The 16,123-nt window shown below is 39.8% G+C and overlaps 1 protein-coding gene across 2 annotated transcripts in view; it reads right to left on the bottom strand.

The window, feature by feature from the left end:
- LOC138167808 (olfactory receptor 6C2-like) overlaps window positions 1-16,123 on the bottom strand; it is a 65,608-nt gene that overhangs the window by 16,402 nt on the left and 33,083 nt on the right. Inside the window, exon 2 of one of the 2 annotated variants that reach the window (XM_069096770.1) lies at window positions 11,611-13,030. The exons of the other annotated variant lie outside the window; for it this stretch is intronic. Within the exon in view, the coding sequence (XP_068952871.1) occupies window positions 11,650-12,729 (1,080 nt within the window). The 5' untranslated portion in view covers window positions 12,730-13,030 and the 3' untranslated portion in view covers window positions 11,611-11,649. Of the gene's footprint in view, window positions 1-11,610; window positions 13,031-16,123 lie in introns of those variants that run through there. 2 annotated transcript variants of the gene reach the window in all.

Here is a 16,123-nt window from a genome sequence, read left to right as displayed (position 1 = left end):
TAGCATCTTTGTAAGTGCCCTGGCAGACAGGTGGCTCCATCAATACCTCCCCTTTCTTGTTGAGAAATCTCTTCATATTTCCTCAGCAAAATGAAGTTACCAGTTCTTCTTATGATTACTCTGGCTTCAGTTCTCATGGGAGCTGGTGAGTATGGCCCTGTTCCCCAGTCCTTCCGTCAGCAAAGGTCTAGAACACCCAGCAGTGCCTATGTCTTATTTTCCCCCTCTCCAACTTATAAAATCAGACAGACTTTATGGAGTCATATTAGCCTTCCCTAAAACCAAACACTGAGTCACAGAAAATAAGATTGAAATGCTTCAATTTGCTTGGATCTAGATTGCAGTCTAGGGTGAGGTCCTGGGGTGAGTAAACAGATTGCCAGAGCGTTTGGAGGCTTCAGAGAGGGCACCCAACTAACAGCTCCAGCAGCTGAGAAAACCCCAGTATTTGGGATAAAGCTCCCTGTCTGGTAGCATAGTTCTACTGTGTTCTACTGTGGCAAAAAGCTCCAAAGTCAGATAATTGAGTGGCAACATGAGCAAACGAAGGAAGCAAAGCAAGCAGAGCAACCCAACTTTACACTCCTATTTTGGGGACAAAAAGGATCAAAGTATGGAAAAGGAGGAAGACAGTGAAGTCAGAACTCCCGCACTAAAAGCTTCCAAGAAAAATATGCACTGGTTACAGGCTGTAGAGGACCTTCAGGAGGATTTTGAGCTATCCCAACTCACCTTGGTGGCAGGTGCAGGTGCAACAGTGCAGCATGTTCCACAGGAAGCTCTCAGCTCCCCAGGCAAAGGTCTCTGGGCTTTCTGCCTTGAAAGAGAAGTAGTAGGAACTGGGAAAAGGTGAAGAACTTCCCCAAAGATAACCCCACCAAGCCCATGCACCTGACAGCCTTTCTGGGCTATAAGGGCAGCATGACCCACATTGTGCAAGAGGTGGACAGGCCTGGCTCAAAGGTCAACAAGAAGGAAGTAGTAGAAGCCATCACCATTGTGGAGACGCCCCCCCATTGGTCCTTGTAGGCATTGTGGGCTATGTGTAGACCCCCCAGAGCCTGCACAACTTCAAAACCACCTTTGCTGAGCACATCAGTGATGAGTGTAAGAGGCAATTCTATAAGAACTGGCATAAGTCCAAGAAGAAGCTCATCACCAAGTACTGCAAGAAGTGGCAGGATAATGATGGCAAAAAACAGCTGGAGAAAGACTTCAGCAGCATAAAGAAGTACTGCCAGGTGATCCGTGTCATTGCCCACACCCAGATGTGCCTGCTCCCTCTAAGGCAGAAGAAGTCCCACCTGATAGAGATCAAGGTGAATGGCAGCAGCATAGCTGAGAAGCTGGACTGGGACTGTGAGAAGCTGGAGTAGCAGGTGCCTGTGTCCACTGTTTTTGGGCAGGATGAGATGACTGACATCACTGGAGTGACCAAGGGGAAGGGCTACAAAGGTGTCACCAGATGCTGACACACAAAGAAACTGTCCTCGAAAAACCCACCAAGGCCTGCATAAGATGGCGTGTATTGGAATTTGGCATCCTACCCGCATGGCCTTCTCTGTGACTCGAGCTAGTCAGAAGGGCTACCACCATCGCAACGAGATCAACAAAAAGATCTACAAGATTGGCCAGGGCTACCAGATCAAGGATGGCAAGCTGATCAAAAACAATGCCTCCACTGATTATGATCTGTCTAACAAGAGCATTAACACTCTGGGAGGCTTCATCCCCTATGGTGAAGTGACCAATGGCTTTATCACGCTGAAAGGCTATGTCATTGGGACCAAGAAGCAAGTCCTCATGCTACAAAAGTCTCTACTGGTACAGACAAAACACTGAGCCCTGGAGAAGATCGACCTGAAGTTCATTGACATCACCTCCAAATTTAGTCACGGTCAGTTCCAGACCATAGAGAAGAAGAAAGCTTTCATGGGACCACTCAAAAAAGATCATGTTGCAAAAGAAGAAGCTGCCTAGGGTTCGCAGACCAATGTGGAGCTGATGGATGTGCAATAAATTTTTCAGAACTGTCAATAAAAAAAGAAGGATTTTGAAAACCAAATAAGAGAAGTGGAGGAAAAACTGGGATGAGAACAATACAAGAAAAATATGAAGTGAGAGTCAACAACCTGACTGAAGAAAATAACACCTTAAAAAATAGACTAACTCAAATGGCAAAAGAGGTCCAAAAAGCCAATGAGGATAAGAATGCCTTAAAAAGTTGAATTTGCCAGATGGAAAAAGAATCTCAAAAGCTCACTGAAGAGAATCATTCCTTCAGAACTAGATTGGAGCAAATGGAAGCTAGTGACTATGAGAAATCAAGATACAATTAAACAGATCCAAATTAAAATTAAAATCCACATTAAAAAATAGAAGGCAATGTGAAATATCTCATGGGAAAAAGCACTGACCTGGAAAATAGATCCAGGAGAGATCATTTTAAAATTATTGGACTACCTGAAAGCCATGATAAAAAAAAATGATCTAGAAATCATCCTTCAAGAAATTCACAAGGAAAATTACCCTGATGTTTTAGAACCAGAGGGCAAAATAGAGGTTGAAAGAATCCACCAATCACCTCCTGAAAAAAATCCTAAAAAGAAAACTCCTAGGAATATTATAGCCAGGTTCCAGAGTTCCCAGATCAAGGAGAAAATATTACAAGCACCCAGGAAGAAACAATATGAATATTGTGGAAACACAATCAGGATAACACAGGATCTGGAAGCTTCTACACTGAGGGATCAAAGGGCTTGGAATATATTCCAGAGGTCAAAGGACCTGGGAATTAAAACCAAGTTTACCCAGCAAAACTGAGTATTATGTTTCAAGGGAAAATATGGCCATTCAGTGGAATACAGTGCTTTCGAGCATTCTTGATGAAAAAACCAGAGTTGAATAGAAAATTTGGCATTCAGATACAAGAAGCATGAGAAGGTAAACAGGGAAAAGAAATCATAAGGAACTTAACAAAGTTGATCTATTTACATCCCTACATGGAAAAACAATAATTCTAACTTATGAAACTTTTCTCAGTATGAGAATAGTTGAAGGGAATAGAAAGGTGTGTGTGTGTGTGTATGTCTATATAGGAGGGTATATGAGTGTATGAATACATATGTGAATGTGTGTATATATGTGTACAGGTATACACAGATAAAGGGCACAGGACCAATTTAATAGGAAGGGATGATACTTAAAAGGTGAAATTAAGAGGTGTGAGAGGAGATGGGGAGAGACAGAATGGGGTAAACTATCTCACATAGAAAAGGCAAGGGAAAATGGTAACAAGGGAGGGGAAGAACAGGAAGGCAAAAGAGAATGGATCAACCTTATTCTCATTAAATTTGGCTTAGGGAAGGAATGACATACACAATAAATAGGATATCTCACCCTCCAGGACAGTAGGGGAAAGGGGATGAGAGGGGGGATAATGGAAGGGAGGGCAGGTGGGGGAGAGGGAAGTTGGAAGCACCCACTTTTGAAAATGGATGGGATCAAAGTAGAGAATAGAACAAGTGGGAGGTGGGATAGGAGGGAGGGAAATATAGTCAGTCTTCTACAATATATCCACTAAGGAAGTGTTTTACATAGCTACACATGTACAACCTGTATTGAATTGCTTATCTTCCCAGTAAGGGTGAGTGACAAGGGAGGAAGAGAATGAATCTAGAATTCAAAGCTTTGAAAATGAATGTTTAGGGAGCAGCCAGGTAGCACAGCGAGTAAGAGCACCGGCTCCAGTGTCAGGATGACATGTGGATCGAATCCGGGCTCAAACACTTATTACCCACTCAGAAACACCTGGCCGTGTAACCTTGAGCAAGTTACTTAACCCCGATTGCTTTAAAAAAAAAAAAGAAAAGAAAAAGAAAAAAGAAAATGAATGTTTAACTATATATACTATTATTAATATTATTTTACATGTAACTGGGAAATAAAATATACAGGCACTGGGGCATAGATATCCACCATGCCCTACTGGAAAGTTGGAAGGGGTGTGGGAGAAGATATGGGAGAGAGCAGATTGGAGGAGGGGATAGCCAGTGGGATTGCTATTGTGGGGTGGTGGGTAGGGGAAAAACGGGGAGAAAATTTGCAACTCAAAAACTTGTGGAAATGAATGATGTAAACTAAAAGTTAATAACGCATTTGATTTTTTAAAAAAGGAGCAAATTTAAAGATCAAAGAAAACCTTAGTGGTGATGAATGTTGACCACATGGAGGCATTCTTCCTTTTTAAAAGAAACAAACTGGGAGAGAATTTGATTGATCATCAACACAGGGGCTTCTCCAAGGAGACAAAGATCATTCCTCCCTTTTATTCTCTTGGTGACATAAGCAGCAAATCCAAGAAAGAACAAGAGTCTAACCACTAACAGAGAAAAAGCTTAGTTAGCATTTTGAAGGTATCCTCCATTTGCCCCTGTCACTATCTTGGTCACTCCATGTCCTCAAGATTTCCCAACTCTCTTCACATATTTCTCTCTGGAGAGAGATTTAAGAGCTTCTGCTGCAGTGGAAATGTCTGCCCTTCAGTCCTGATCCTGTAATAACTTGGTCTATTAACTTGCTGGAAAGAAAGACAACTTTGAGAGGTAAAGCCAAGATTGTGGAGTAAAGGCTGAGACTCACTTGAGTTCTCCCCCAAATTCTTCCAAATACCATTAAATAATAACTCTAAACAAATTCTAGAGCAGTAGAACCCACAAAAAGACAGTGTGAAACAAATTCCCAGCCCAACACAATTTGGAAGATTGCCAGGAATGAACTGTTGCACCAGGATAAGGGAAAAGTGTAGTCCAGCACCAACCGTGCCAGCATAGATCTGGCCCCAGCAAAACAGGAGCAGGTCTCAGGGTCACTGAATCACTGGCAGCAGTGCCAGTTTCCAGACATCTCAGCCCAGAGATACCAAAAACAACTTAGAAGGTCAGCAGGAAAGTGTGAGAATTGAGTACAATCAAGAACAAAGCTATGCTAACACAGCCCCAGCCCCAGGAAACCAGGAGCAGACCTTTGGAGGGACTAAAGCAGTTGCTTCTGGAGCCCTCAGCCCACAGACACCAGTTGCAAACAACTGGTCAGAAGGAAGTTACAGGGGTCTTTTTTCAAGCACTGAGGCAGGACTCTGTCACTTTGCCCACACTCAGATCCTGAACATCTTCCTGGGTGGCAAGCACAGGGCAAAGAGGAGCACTGGCATAGCAGAGCTTCTGGCCACAGTGGAGGGAGTACCCTCTTCAAAGATCCAGGGCAGAAAAGAGTGCTTGTGGTCACTCACAGACCAGAGCAAAGGCTAGTAAAAGAGTAAACATCTTAGTAAAGAAGTAAACTTAGTAAGAAGCAAACTTCTTAAATCACAACACATTGGAAGAACCTAATTATAGGTCCCTAAAATATCTCTGAAAGTTGCACAAAAGCCCTGAAGCTTGGGACAATGTGCCATCTACTGTGGAAGCACAATCTTACTTTAACAGAGTTAAAAGTCAAGTAAAAGGCTAGGGAAATGAGCAAAAAATGGGGGAAAAAAACTCTGATTAAAGAAAATTACTATGGTGATAAGGAAGATCACAACAAATGCTCAGAAGAAGGCAACAAAGTCAAAGCTCCTATATCTAAAGCCTCAAAGAAAAAATATGAATTGGTCAAAGGCCATGAAAGACCTCAAAAAGGATTTTGAAAATCAAGTAACAGAGGAGCCAAGATGGTGGCATACAAGCAGGAAAACTCCATGAACTCCCCACATAACCACCTCAAATACTTATAAAATATGACTCAAAACAAACACTAGAGCTACAAAACCCACAAAGTGACAGAAGGAAAAAATCTCCAGCTGAAGACAGCCCACCTGGCTGGTAGGAAGGGTCCATCACAGCATGCTGGGAGCAGATACTGGCCCTGTATGATCCTACGGTTTTGGCCTTTGTGTGGCCACAACCAGCAGAGGCTGAAGGGACTTTGGCAGAGTAGATCACCAGCAGCTGTGGTGGTTTCCAGAATTATCAACCCATAAATTCCAAAGGCAAAGTAAAAAATCAGTGTGGACTTTGGGAACAGGGGGACCAAGAGTGTGGTCTGGCCTAGGCCCCGAAAACAAGAAGCAGCTGAAGTGTGGCAGCCCTGCAGCCACCACTTCATGGCTGCTTCAGAGCTCCAGACCTGCAGATTGTAGGGGGACCAAGCTACCATTCGGAGGGGTAATCCCTCTTGCTTTTACCTGCTTGGATCTTCATCGATGTCTTGATTGGAGGTTCTGTGGGTTGTGACCAGGTGCCAGAGCCTGTGGAGGCTTCAGAGAGAGCACACAACTAATAGCTCCAGCAGCCGAGAAAACAGCTATTTGGAACAAAGCTCTCCTCTCTGGAAGCAGAGTGCTATTGTGGCAAAAAGTTCAAAAGTCAAGTAATTGAGTGGCAACATGAGCAAGCAAAGGAAGCAAAACAAGCACAGTAGTCCAACTTTAGATTCCTTTTTGGGGGACAAAAAAGATCAAAGTATGGAATGGGAGGAAGACAACGAAGTCAGAACTCCTGCATTTTCCAAGAAAAATATGAACTGGTTACAGGTCATACAGGTGCTTAAGAAGGATTTTGAAAACTAAATAAGAGAAGTGGAGGAAAAATGGGAAGAGAAATGAGAACGATGCAAGAAAATCATGAAAAGAGAGTCAACAACCTGACTGAAGAAAACAACACCTTAAAAAAAATAGACTAACTCAAATGGCAAAAGAGGCTCAAAAAGCCAATGAGGAGAAGAATGCCTTAAAAAGCTGAATTTGCCAGATGGAAAAAGAACCTCAAAAGCTCACTGAAGAGAATCATTTCTTCAGAATTAGATTGGATCAAATGGAAACTAATGACTTTATGAGAAATCAAGATACTATTAAACAGATCCAAACAAATTAAAAAATAGAAGGCAATGTGAAATATCTCAGTGGAAAAAACACTGACCTGAAGAATAAATCCAGGAGAGATAATTTAAAAATTATTGGACTACCTTAAAGCCCTGATCAAAAAAGGAACCTAGAAATCATCCTTCAAGAAATTCTCGCGGAAAATTGCCCTGATGTTTTAGAACCAGAGGGCAAAATACAGGTTGAAAAAATTCACCAATCACCTCTTGAAAAAGATCCCAAAAAGAAAATTCCTAGGAATATTATAACCAGGTTCCCGAGTTCCCAGATCAAGGAGAAATTTAACAAGCAGCCAAGAAGAAACAATTTGAATATTGTGGAAACACAATCAGAATAACACAGGATCTGGCAGCTTCTACACTGAGGGACCAAAGGGCATGGAATATGATATTCCAGAGGTCAAAGGAGCTGGGATTAAAACCAAGAATCACCTACCCAGAAAAACTGAGTATAATGTTTCAGGGGAAAATATAGTCATTCAATGAAATAGAGGACTTTCAATTATTCTTGATGAAAAAATCAGAGTTAAATAGAAAACTTGACATTCAAATACAAGAAGTAAGAAAAGCATGAGAAGGTAAACAGGGAAAAGAAATCATAAGTAACTTAACAACGTTGAACTATTTACATGCCTACATGGAAAAACGATCATTGTAACTTGTAAAACTTTTCTCAGTATGAGGATAGTTGAAGGGAATATAAATGTGTGGGTATATATATATATATACATATATGTCTATATAGGAGGTTATGTGTGTATATGTGAGTGTGTGTATATGTGTGTACAGGTATATAGAGACAGAAGCCACAGGACCAATTGTATAGGAAGGGATGATACTTAAAAGGTGAAATTGAGAGGTGAGAGAGGAATACAATAAGAGGAGATGGGGATAGAGAGAATGGGGTAAATTATCTCATATACAAGAGGCAAGGGAAAATTGTTGCAATGGAGGAGAAGAACAGGAAAGCAAAAGAGAATGGGTCAACCTTACTCTCATTGAATTTCGCTTAGGGATGGAATGACATACACACTAAATAGAGTATCTCACCCTCCAGGAGAGTAGGGGGGAAGGGGATGAGAGGTGGGATGATGGAGGGGAGGGCAGAATTGGGGGGAGGGTAGTTAGAAGCATACACTTTTGAAAAGAGACAAGGTCAAAGTAGAGAAGAGAACAAGTGGGGGCAGAATAGGATGGAGGGAAATATAGTCAGTCTTTCACAATATATCCACTATGGAAATGTTTTGCATAGCTACACATGTACAACTTATATTGAACTGCTTATCTTCCCAGTAAGGGTGTGTGACAAGGGAGGCAGGAAAAAAATCTGGAATTCAAAGTTTTAAAACCAAATGTTTAAAATATATATTGTTATTATTATTTTTTACATGCAACTTGGATATAAGATCTATAGGCACTGGGGTATGGAGATCCATCTTGCCCTACTGGAAAGTCAGAGGGGAGATGGGGGAAGATATAGGAGTGAGCAGATTTGGGGAGGAGTATACAGTGGGATCACTGTTTTGCTGTGGTGGGGAGGGGAAAGATAGGGAGAAAATTTGTCATTCAAAATCTTGTGCAAATGAATGATGTAAACTAAAAATAAACATAAAATTTAATTTTAAAAAGAAAATCAAATAAGAGAGGTAGAGGAAAAATTGGGAAGAGAAATAAAAGTGACACAAGAAAATCATGTGCAAGTCAAGCAATTCTACATAGGTTATACATGTGTAATCATGCAAAATATTTCTTTTATAGTCATGTTGTGAAAGAAAACAGACAAGAAAAAACCTCAAGAAAAATAAAGTAAAAAAAAAGCATGCTTCAATTTGAATTCGGACACCATCAGTTCTCTCTCTGGAGATCAAAAGCATTTTTCATCATAAGTCATTCAGAGTTTCCTTGGATTTTATTGTTGAGAATCACTAAGTCATTCACAGCTAATCAACTTAAAATATGCCATTACCTTCTACACAGTACATTTCACTTTGCATTATTTCATATAAGTCCAGTTTTTTCTGAGAACATCCCACTCATCGTTTCTTATAGTACAATATTATTCCATCATAATCACATACGACATTTGTTGAGCCATTCCCCAATTGATCGGCATCTCCTCAATTTCTAATTAATTGTCCCCAGAAAAGAGCTGCTATAAAAATTTTTATACTTATGGGTCCTTTTCCTTTTTTTATCTCTTTTGGGATACAGACCTAGTAGTGGTATTGCTATATCAAAGGGTATGCATGGTTTAATAGGCCTTTGACAAAGATACTAGAAAGGTTTGCCATTTCCTTCTCCAGCTCATTTAACCAAGGATGTATATCACCACCTAGAGAACAAGGCTCAAGATGGTCCAAATAAGGGCAATTAGAAGGTGGTGTATGGTGTACTTTCAATCTCACCACTGTATAACAAAAAGTACCAACTTAACCAGTAAAGAACAGGCTAGAAAGAATCACATCAAAGACTAGATATGCAATAGGCCAGAGGAGAGCAGAACACAAGGGAGATGTACGTTGGTCACAGTAGAAATAGGGTCTGGGATCTAGTCATAGTCAAAATGGAATTATTTCCAGTAATGAGCAGAGTTAGGCAATAAATTAGAAAATTAGGTGAAAAAACAAGGTCAGAAAGTAAATTTGAACCCTGAAAGAGACTTAAAGAGATCTTTCCTGACATTCTTTTTACTTACAGAGGTGCACAAAGAGTCACTCCATTGAGACCCTTTAAATACCATTCTACAAGCAAGACTTTGAAATGTCAGCTTCATCTCTCCTACAATTCAATCCAAGAAGAAAATAAGGAACTATTTAGTTGTTTAATTAGGCAGTAGACATAAGGAGCACAGGAATGGAAAGAAGGAAAACAGAAAATGAAAGGAAATACATACATATATACCATGTTTCCCTGATAATAAGACCTATCCCAAAAATAAGCCCTCTCCTTACTGTGTAAGATTCCTCTAAAATAAGCCCTCCCCCGAAAATAAGCCCTATTGAGATTGCTACTGTAGTGAAGGTGATCCCCTGTGCTACACACTACATTACGGTACCCTCTGTATGCACCGTCCCCCCCCGCCCCGTGAAACACACGCGCTCCGAGCTGCATCCAATCAGAGCTGCAGCAGTGAGCGCGTCATCCTGTTCTTTATTGAATTCATTATTGAATAAAGGTACATTTTTTTGTTCACATTTACCTGTTTATTAAAATTGCTGTCAATGTTCATTAAAATAAGCCCTCCCCTGAAAATAAGCCCTCTGGTGTTTTTCTGTCCAAAAAAATTAATAAGACAGTGTCTTATTATCGGGGAAACACGGTATGTATGTATATGTATATACACACACACAAACTCAAAAATGTTACAAGTATTCTTAAAACTGTCATCATTACTAAAGTAATTTAAAGAAAAATTGGTGCTTAGATGTGTGTGATGGGGTAATTCTAAAAAACAAAGTTAGGTAGGAAAATGTTAAAGGGAACAACAATGTTACAAAAATGGTACCTAAAAGGGAAGAACCTTCCTCCTTCAGAGGAAGCAGATGAGGGTAAAGGACTGGGAATATTGGAACCTTACTCACATCTGGGTGGAAGAGGAAATTACATGTCCATCTGAAAGAGTATAGAAGTCTTCTGAATATGTAGGAAGGTGAAAAACCTGAGGGACAGGGTGGGAGATGCATTTTTACAAGGATATATATATGTTGAGATTTGGGAGGGTGGGAGAGGGACTTTTGAAGGGGTAGGTACTATGGGGAGTGGAAGGGGGGAAATAAAGTAACGGGAATAGGGTAAAAAGAGAGGTTGAGAAAAAAATAGTAAGTAAAAATAAAATGGAGGAAAATTCACAAATAGCGATTATAATGTTGAACGTGAATGGGAATTTTATAGCAGCTTTCATTGTGATGGCAAAGAACCAGAAACTACAGGGATCCCCATCAGCTGGGGAATGAGTGAACAATTTGTGTTATATAGTTGTGATGGAATATTACAAGGATCATAGAAAGGCATGGAAAGACTTGAAGGTAGTGGTGAAGCGCATAGCGGGCAGAATGAAGAGAACATTGTATATAGTAACAGGGATATTACATTGGGAGTGACTTTGAGTAATTTTAACTGTCATAAATACACAATTTAAAAATAAAGAACCCATGAAGAAAAAACAATCTCTGCATGCAGAGGGAAAACTGGTAAATAGAAGTCTGTATAGAATAATTACATCTATCTTCTATCTATATATATATATATGGACATATATATTTATCTAGTAGAAGCGAATTCTATGGTGGAATGGGAGGGAAGGAAGAAAAGAAAGGGAAAAAGAAATTTACATGGTAACTTTATTATAGATTTAAAAGGAATAACAAGTTGTACATAATAGATCTGCAGTTTCATGTACAATTATATTTTTATTATACTATGTTGTGAAAATGTTGTCTTATTCAATAAATTAAAAATAAAATAATTTTAATTAGCAATATAAAGCATTATAGATTTGCCTGAGGCCCTGAAAGATTTAAGTAACTTTCATGCCTCTACATCTAGTATGTTAGAGACAAGGCTGGAGCCTAGGAGTTCCTGACTCCAGGACTAGTCCTCTATCCTGGATGCCACACTGTATATCTAAAACAATTAGGAAAAGAAAAATAAAGTATTTAACTAAGGACAGATAATTAAAAGTTACTCATGTTTTCCTGGACCGTTTGATATATCAACCTCAGTAGCCTCTTAGTGCTTTAAAAAGAATGTAATCCGTTTCACTGAATCCTTAAAAGCTTGTATTACTTGCTTATTCCTCAAACTATATATAAAAGGGTTTACACTGGGGATTATAGAAACTGTGAGCATGGAGACCACCTTATTCAAAGCCACTCCATCATTAGTGGACAGTTTGAGATACTGAAAGATGCAACTTCCATAAGTCATAGAGACAACAATGATGTGGGAGGAACAGGTGGAAAAGGCCTTTTTCCTTTGCTGTACTGATGGGAATCTCAGAATTGTCCTGATGATGTATCCATAGGACAAAAGCACTAAGACTAAAGTGATAATGAGTGTAAACACAGCACAGAAGAGAACCATCATTTCTATGAGTTTTGTGTCTGAGCACACAATCTCCAGCAGGGGAAACGCATCACAGCCAAAATGGTCAATGACATTAGAGTCACAGAATTCCAACTGGAGGCCCAGGCTAAGTGGTGGGAGGATTATCATCAGCGCAGTCAGCCAACAACCCAAGAGAAGCTGGTTACAGATTCTGTTGTTCATGATGCTTGTGTAATGCAGAGGTTTGCAGATGGCCACATAGCGGTCATAGGACATGGTGGCCAAAAGGAAAAAGTCTGTTGCCCCAAAAAGGATGCCAAAAAACATTTGGATGAAGCAAGCATTGCGGAAAATGGTATTGTCCCCAATTGACATGCTGTAGAGGTATCTAGGAATGTAAGTATTTGTGACTGAGAATTCTAAGAAGGAAAGATTTCGAAGGAAAAAATACATGGGAGTCTTAAGGTGGTGATCCATCAAGGTCAGGGTAATGATAGTGAGATTACCAATTACACTTAGCATACAGGTGAGAAACAGAAAAATGAAGATCAGGATCTGCAGCTGGGGGTCATCTGTCAGTCCTCGTAGGATGAATAATGTTATCTCTGTGTGGTTTTGCATCTCTGACTTATGACGTCTGGTTGACCTGTATGTAGTAGAAATTGAAACAGGACTAGAGGGTGACAAATTAGTAAAGTGAGTAAAGAAGAAAAAGGAAGCTAGTGGCTCATAAATATTTTTTAATAATTCCAATATTGGCATTGCTCTTCAGAGTTCTATACCAGGATAAAGGCAAGGTTATTTTGTTTTCCAGAGTCACACAATCTCAGTACTGGAAGGATGCCTTGAGTTTATCTGTTTGAAGGCATAACTGAACAGGAATTCTTACTGGATTGTCTCTGACATTTGTTTATCTATCCTTCTCTTCAGTGGCCAGAATCCAATGACCTCCTCAGGCAGTACAGTCCACTGCCTATCACTTAGGGCAATCCAGAAGTAGAAAGTCCATCCTTCTTCCCATTGCTTAGAGGTACTGCTTCTTCAATTATTCTGTTCCTTTTTCCTGGAAGATGAATTAGGACTTGTTGGGCTCTAATAGAAGAGACTGCTATTTAAATACACATTGAACTAGATGACCTTTGATTTCCCTTACTACAAAGAGTGAAGTTGACTGCTAAATTTTCAGTGGGAACTTTTATTTACATCTCAGAAATCTGCAAATACTAGCAATCAGACCTTGATTTATTATTTTGTTGATTGTCTACATTTTTTAACGTGATGGAGAAAATGGTACTAATGCAGTTTAAAATTTAAAGTGTGTCGTGTTTAAAAGAATGTCACACATTCACCTGCACACTTCAGAACCTCTATCATTGAGTACCCATAATTATTATTAAATACTTGGTGGCATAGTTGTCTGATAAGGAGAAAGAGGGTAAAGATGCAGCTTTACCCCACGGAGCACTCTAGCACTCTAACACTGTACTAGACAATGAAGTGTGGGGAAGTATTCTTATCACTGATGCATATAGATGTCTATTTTAGATTGTTGATTAAAAAGATGGATGGATCTCTTTTAGACCTTGTAGAATTTGGATAATATTTCAGTCTCATTGTAAATGGAAACAGAAATTCTTTGACCCACATATTTCAAACAAAAACCTGCTGTCTGAACCCTCTCAGAACATAGTCCTCCTTGTGGCACTTAAAACAAAAGTATCAATGCCATGCCCTTGGAACAGGCTACTCTTAGATAAGTGACTCCTGGTTTTGTATTCCTCTGAGGGCATATTCACATGACATGTTTTCTGTCTCATTTAGGGATCATTAAGCCTTTCCCATTACTGTTCTAAGGGTGTAGGAAGGAGGAAAGAAGTGGTGACAGGGAGAAAGCAGAAAAGACCTGTCGAACTCAGTTTCCATAGTCTCATGGCCCTCGGGAGTAGACTGTTCAGCTGAATAACCCTTAGACCATATATTTTCATTTACTTTGCTGGAGTGATGTACTATTTGCCCTGTGCTAGTAGGTTATCATTAGCTCTATTAAAGCATTATGCATGTCTCTGATTCTCACTTTTCCCTAATCCCACATACCAATATTTCGGAAATCCCTGTGATTTCATTTCTACTCAAAGGGTCATCTAAATCTCCCTTTCCAAAACAATTGTTTCTTGGGGAGAAGAGCAGGAAAATTGGGATTAAGTGACTTGCCCAAGGTCATATGGCTAGTAAGTGTTAAGTGTCTGAGGATGGATTTGAACTTAGGTCCTCCTGACTCCAGGTCCGGTGCTCTATTCACTGTGCCAACCAGCCACCCCTTCCCAAAACAATTCTGTTTCCTGCTCTGAGTTCTGATGTTCAATGGATCTGTGGTTTGGGTGTTGGTTTTTTAAATGGGTGCTCCTTTCTCACCCAGGCTGAAATTACAGTCACCACTCATGGATCCTATTCCAGGACTGATCAACATGTAAGCTTTTGACTCTGCTCTGTTATGATCAAGAGAAGTTTTGACCTACTCTGCTTCCATTACAACCAAGTTTATTTTTCCTCAGGCAGCCTTGTGTCCTCCTTGCTCTCAAGGGCTCATCATACTATGCCAGACTTAATGTGAACACCCAACTGACTTTAGCCTCATTTTAGCTCAGAACTCATGATCCTCAAGCAATCCACTAGCCTCAGCCTCCCCCAGAAGCAAGGATTACAAGCAGGCACCATCACATCTGGCATTCTGTAGTGTTGTGTTTTTTTTTTTTTTACTCTTCTGATGGCTAGGCAGATTTTTATTAGATTGTGTTAAAATTTGTCTCTCTTCTACCACCCATCACACCTACTAGAATAAAGACTAATAGCTATCTCCTCTCTACTCGAACTTTTCTTACCCTATATTGAGAAATAAGTATGCTTCAAATTTGCTAAGGAAATGACTACAAAAATATTAAAATAACAATAACTGGCATTTGCAAAGATTCAAAAGGCATTTTCCATAAAGTATCTCATTTAACAAATTAAATTTCTTTGCCTTCTGCTTCAGGGAAGAGAAAATTATTATGGTGGTTCATTTCTTCAAAGGTTTTAGATATCTAGTAGTAAAATTCACAATTCTCCTTTTCCTACAGGCTATTGGTGGACTGCAGGAAGGGGCAGAGCAAATGTTCTGCAGAGAGATTCCATTGCTGGCCAGTCAAGACAGCTTATTCTTTTGTTTGTGTTTCTTTAACAAAGTGTCAGGTGAAAACCATGCATTTGTCCCAACAGTGGCTTTTTGCTAGGAAACAGCAATAGTCAAGTATCCCGTTTCTCTGGTGATGGTATATATCTCTTTGCTGATGCCACCTCTGCTGCTTAATCTATTTGTCCAAGTTATTTTTAAAGTCATATGGCAGGCATTCCAATACTCTGCTTGGAGTAGGATTTAGCCTAGTTGCTCCTCAAAAATTATTAATTAATTAAATTGGGAGCTATTCAAATACTTTCAAATACTTGAACATGTCCATCTACAATCAATTTCTGATGGTTTGCATATTTCCTCCATAGGCTGGGAATAAGCTCCTCTCATAAGACCTTCATTTATTACAGGATTGGATTATACTTGGTCATTTTAAAACATTTCCCACAAAGAGCCCCTGAGAGTATTTTCCCTGAGACAAGTGAAAGAACGATATTGTCACAAATGTGCTTGATTTATATTATTCAGTGTTTACAGACAATATCACAGGTCAGGGACACTGACCTTAGTGTGTGAAAGCTCTGATTAGAAGAGAGGTCATAAAAGTGTGTGAAAGCTCATATAGGGAATGCCTAACCAAAAAAAACTGATGGGCTTGTTATGTTATCTTGGGTCCTACCTACCTCTCCTTCCTGTAATCGCTAATCCTCAGGAAACCAAGGGCCCTCTTATTTCCTAGATCCATCTTCCCTAGCCAGTGTACCAAACTCCATTATTCCTTTCTTCCTTATCAACATTCCCTCAGTGTCCTGATATGAGTGCTCTCAGCTGAAATCATTTCTATGTCTTCCAATGTTGTAGTAATCCTCTCAAGAGTATGTGAAATTTAAGTGAAGAATCTTCTGAACTCTTCAATTCCATATTTCCAATAAGGGGCATTTGCACCTCAACCTCATCATGCCCAAACCTGCACTAAAGATTGATTCCCAT

The sequence above is a fragment of the Petaurus breviceps genome, unplaced genomic scaffold (genome assembly GCF_028583685.1).
Source record: "Petaurus breviceps papuanus isolate PSGF00001 unplaced genomic scaffold, PetGlider_PUasm1.0 313, whole genome shotgun sequence".
Classification (NCBI taxonomy): Eukaryota; Metazoa; Chordata; class Mammalia; order Diprotodontia; family Petauridae; genus Petaurus; species Petaurus breviceps.
The sequence above is the reverse complement of the archived record's forward strand: the minus strand, read 5'-3'. Positions and strand labels throughout refer to the sequence as shown.